Raw genomic sequence first — 5,128 nt, 5'->3', positions numbered from 1 at the left:
CCGGGGTCGGGCTACATGGTCAAAAATGGTATGTTTGATTTTTTTCCCCTCCTTCCTTTTTTCCCCGGAGAGGAGATTTCATATGATGAAGAACAATATTCACACAGACCTGATCTGAATTTTTGTGTTGAGAAACTTTATTGTTACCAACTGCTGTCTGACTTGAAATATCCTTCCCCGGCTTTATTCATATCGTCGCTTGGGGTTAAATACGTATGCAAATTGCTAACCAACTTAAGTTTGTTTTTCCTAGCGGATGTTTACAGTTTTATATCCTATCGACTATATTCATTTTTTTGCTCTCCGGATTACCAAGCTCTGTTTTCCTTAATTCGGGACAAGAAACTGCCGCAGGCGGCACCTCAATAGATTTCATCTTTTACTCAAATCAGAATAAATATCTTTAACCAAAATCATCACTCCAGACTAACTATTGGAAAAAGATCAATAATGTAGGACAACCGGGCTTTCAATTTTAGGTAAGATACTTTTATTTCTTATTATTTACTTCCTCCTTCTCCCCCACTTTTCTCTCAAGGGGAAGTCTCAAAATGATGAAAAACAATATTCACACACAGACCTGTTCTGAATTTTTTGTGTTGAGACTTTATTGTTACCAACTGCTGTCTGATCCTTTGAGAACCTCCCCTTCTTATGCCACTATTTCCGTTTCAGATCCTTGCGGAGAAAGTTGCTTATCTTTTTACACCAGAATTCTAGGACATTTATCCAATAGAAATACCATACTACGCCTTGAGCTGCGTATGGTCATGTGTCTATACCTCTCACTCTCCGGGAATAGTTACACTCATTCCCGAGGTCTCTCTTCAGGCAGCGAGTAACACATCAGCTGCCTAGAAATAATAATCAAAAATATTCTTCCCCATGATTCGTACATGAAAATCTGCGTAACTACAAAAACGTGACCGCCCCAAACTCCCCCGTTCCCCGCATATATGATACATAAGGCCACCCCACCCCGCGCCACCGTCCCTGGTAATATAAGCGAAGTCGTACATTGAATAATAGAATAAACCAAAGGAAAAAAAGAAAAGAAAAAGCCCCACAAACCAACACGGGCGGTAGATCGTGTCAGATCATCCGTTTCGTGTGGAAACCTGGATATGCCACTTGCGCTTATTCCCGGATACGGGTGCGAGTGCTGTGGTATGATCTCAACCGGCGCCCTGGCAGGGTAGTGTTGGTGGTGTTTTTCTTATTTATATCCCTCACGTGGAGTGATCGATCAGCAAAGAGGTCCGATTTTGCCTAAGAACATGCATTTTTTCTAGAATGCGGGTACATGTAGTTAATGGTAAAGGCCAACTCTCAAGAGATGTTTGCTCTTGTCTTGTCACTCCACACAAGCTTCCGGGAATCCCGTACGGCTGTATGTCTAGAAGCGCTTTCTTTATTGATTCTGCCGTCAGTTTGATAGGGTTTTCCGCTATTTGTGGAACTGCTTGGAAGATATGAATTGGAAGTTCCGTTCCATTCCCACTGTCGGTTAGACGCCCATGACTTTTGAGCTTTTGAGGCTTAATTTTTTTGTACTTTGATACAAGGGGACGCGCAAAGGCAGAAGTATTTACCCCGTGACAGTGAGTGTCAAACTGGTACAATAATAACCCAACCCAAATTATCCCAGTCTAGCTAGTCCTGCCATATTATAATGACCGACTTTGATGTATATATATATAATTTTTTTCTCTCTCCAATAAAAAAAGAAAACCGAAATAACCCAAAAAAGAAAAGGGACGAAAAAACCACCAAAAGGAAAAACCAATTTTATGTAACTAGATCAGCTAGGAGCATGGCTGAAGAGGAAGGAGACACTTTCACCGTTGTGTGTTCTCCTGCAAGCCTCCGCAAGCTACATTGGAAAGTTTGTTAGGTTTCTGTACTGAAGGACAAGAGGGGAGGGACCTGGTTCTACTACTCACCGTCGGCGCAATATCGATTGTCTCAAGCCTCGGACACCTCTTTTTCTTCTCCGCATGTGGCACTGTGTTGGTGACCACTACCTTTGTCAATTCGCTCTTATTGATGGCCTCGATGGCATTGCCAGAGAGGATCCCGTGGGTGACAATTGCTACCACCTCTTTGGCGCCATTAGCCTTTAGTGTCTGTGCAGCCTTGACGAGAGTTCCACAAGTGTCTGCCATGTCGTCTACTAAGATCGCAATGCGGTCTGAGATGTCGCCGACAAGAACCATCCTGCTGACTTCATTGGGCCGCGATCGTTCCTTGTGGATGAGAGCGAAAGGGAGATCTAGACGATCGGCGATAGCAGTGGCACTGTAACGTGGATGTTAGTAGAGCGGGAGAGGAGCGTTGGCTGGGGGTTGAACCGTTTGGCACCACCGGCGTCAGGGGAGACGATAACTGCGCTCTTGTAGTCGAAGTTCTCGTAAATGTATCTGAGCATTGAAGGTTCGGCGTACAGGCTGTTTTGATGGTTCCTCATTAGCGACCATACACCACAAAAACATAGCCATTCACAGTTCATGCCGGGAATCCGGCAGACACTCATTAATCTTCAACACCCGCACCAGATTCCCCCACACAACACCAAGCTTTCACTTCCGCCATGCCGTTATCTTATCTGACAGCTCGCTGCTGCCCCACCACCGCCAACCTGCGGAATTTCCCCTCCGAATATTTCTAGAACACAAAAAAGAAGGGCAGTCAAAGAGGCTCACTTATCAACCGGCACATTAAAAAAGCCCTGGATCTGACTAGCATGCAAATCCATCGTGATGACATGATTGCACCCCGCCGTTTGCAGCATGTTCGCAATCAGCTTTGCCGAAATCGGCGCTCTTGATTTATCCTTCTTGTCCTGCCGCGCATACGGGAAATTCGGGATGACGGCCGTGATGCGTCGGGCGCTCGCCGTCTTGCACGCGTTGATCATGATGAGCAGTTCCATCAGCCCGTCGTTGATGTCCCCCGGCGCCGTGGACTGCAGAATGAACACATCCTCGTCGCGGACCGACTCGCCGATTGTCACGGAGGTCTCTTGGTTGGAGTACTGGAGGACGAGGATCTTTGTGAGTTCTATCCCGAGCCTGAGGCCAGACAAAGATAGAGTCAGTGAGTGTCACACTCAAACAAATTGTTTGGTTACCAGCTCACAGCAGATGCTGCCGCTTGGCTGGTAGTTCGTCCAATCTCGTGGTTGTTTTTTTTCTCCCCACCACCACCACCGCCGATGGAGGAACCTTTTTCCATGGTGCGCTCACACAGCAGTGGGATTATTGGACATACCTGTCTGCGACCTTCTTTGCGAGCTCAGGGTGGCTGTTGCCAGACAGGAGCTTTATCGAATTGGCTGACATTTCGTTTCCTCACACCAACAGGTTTTGTTTCAAGATCGAGAACCCGGTTGGCCACCACAGACGTCAAGTGGAGGGGCTATAGGGGAGATAAACTGTCGACGGGGGGAGGAGAAAAGCGCAAACGTGCTATAAGGTCGTTCTATCGAGTGATATTCGAGACTCTGTTGTTAGCCATTAACTTCTTGTAGTCTGGTCCTAGGTGTTGAAGGCAAAAAAAAAAAAAAAAAAAAAAAAAAAGAGAAGGGGAGAAAAAAATTAATCAAGGGTCGACAAGACAAGGTGGATAACTTATGGCGACATAAGCATACCAGGAGGTATCAGAAAATAAGACCCGCACCGGATGGCCCTGCTCATAGATGACAAGTGATCTACAACAAATCTCACTTGCTTGTTAGAATCCTTTATGAACGGTATATACCGGTAGCCTTAAGACTGTAAATTTTGTGTCATTGGGTCAATGGTATGCAATTGCTCTAAGTAGTATTCTGCTACACTAGAGTATCAACTTGCTCAACCTGCGCAAGTAAAGTAGCTCATACTACTGGTGACATTCTTCCTGTACTCCGGAACCCCCTGCCTTTCTCTACAAGACCTCGGGATGAGGCCCAATTGCTCCATACCCATCAATTTTCGGTGATGAGCGAAAATGGATCGGAGTGGGACGTGTATGTAGCCGCATATCCACAACCTCCTTGTGCTTGTGCTTGATGTTTTGTGTGCCTGTACCCCAGGAACGGCCATGGATCACCCTGTACTACTTTACATACAGCTGTAGGAATCCAAAATTCTTTTCTTTCCCTAGATAGAGTATGTATGTATTTGTCTGTCGGCTCTATGCTCTCTCAAGTTCCCCTCTTCAACAGCTTCCTTGATCCTTTCCCTTTCCCCGTACCTATGTCAGTCAGTGTCTTTGGGTTCTAGGGTACCAGACTGTCGCACCAAGACTGGACGAAAATAGAACCCCTGACATTTTCCATGCGTTGCGTCATGCAATCTACGCAATATCTCGCGTGAATCCATCCCGTAACGACCGTATCGATGCACCCAAGAAGGCTGTAGAATCATATATCGTTCATATTGCTTGCATGTGCCTAGAAGGCGTCTTCTCCTACCTACGTGTTTTGAGGCAGTCGCGGATTGGAAAGCCACTGTAGGCACTACTCTACATAAGGCACTAGCTCTTAGGGTACTTTACAGCTGCGCTGGTAATGTACCTGCTCTACACAAGTACATTTAGAGAGTATGAATCTGTTCTACATACATGTACTAGGGGTGCCGGTTTTACTTTAATGATCATGTGACTACCGCCTTGGCGTTGGAGGCTTAGGATTTTGAGAGAGTAATGGGTCACATGATCTATATTAAAATCGGCATCGCTAGTAGATGATCGAAAATTCAATGCACTAGCTGTAGGATCTACTTCTGCTAACATCATCAATTCACAAACCAATAACTAAGTAACAAAGACAACCGATCTGCACTTCGATCACCAGCTACCCGTTGCTGTCTGCTTAGACCACTGCTGGCAGAAGAGAGGAACTAAACAGAACTAAAACAAAGCCACCCAAACCTTTGCAGCATACAGCGCAAAAACAATAAAAGAGAAACAAGGGAAGCCTCAGAATCTGCAAAACACCATTTCCCAGACAAAAAGAATACATTTAGAAAGAATTGCATAAAACAAAAGGAAAAAAGAAAGAAAAAAATACGCTTTTCCAGAAACCTCTGTACAAATATTCCTCACCGACTAAAAAGAAAGAATCTTTATTTTTTGTAGAAAACACCTC

The 5,128-nt window shown here is 45.2% G+C and overlaps 1 protein-coding gene across 1 annotated transcript; it reads right to left on the bottom strand.

Annotated features, from left to right (window-relative positions):
- Positions 1 to 1,801: 1,801 nt before the first annotated feature.
- On the bottom strand, positions 1,802 to 3,341 carry LAJ45_03069 (uncharacterized protein; the record flags this gene model as incomplete). Its single annotated transcript, XM_046112658.1, has 5 exons — positions 1,802 to 1,873; positions 1,944 to 2,298; positions 2,352 to 2,447; positions 2,703 to 3,071; positions 3,271 to 3,341. 5 exons carry the CDS (start codon positions 3,339 to 3,341, stop codon positions 1,802 to 1,804), a joined length of 963 nt encoding a protein of 320 aa, XP_045974147.1.
- Between the last annotated feature and the right edge of the window lie 1,787 nt (positions 3,342 to 5,128).

Source organism: Morchella importuna (assembly GCF_003444635.1).
Source record: "Morchella importuna strain M04M26 chromosome Unknown Morimp01GS006, whole genome shotgun sequence".
NCBI classification, from domain to species: domain Eukaryota; kingdom Fungi; phylum Ascomycota; class Pezizomycetes; order Pezizales; family Morchellaceae; genus Morchella; species Morchella importuna.
The sequence above is the reverse complement of the archived record's forward strand: the minus strand, read 5'-3'. Positions and strand labels throughout refer to the sequence as shown.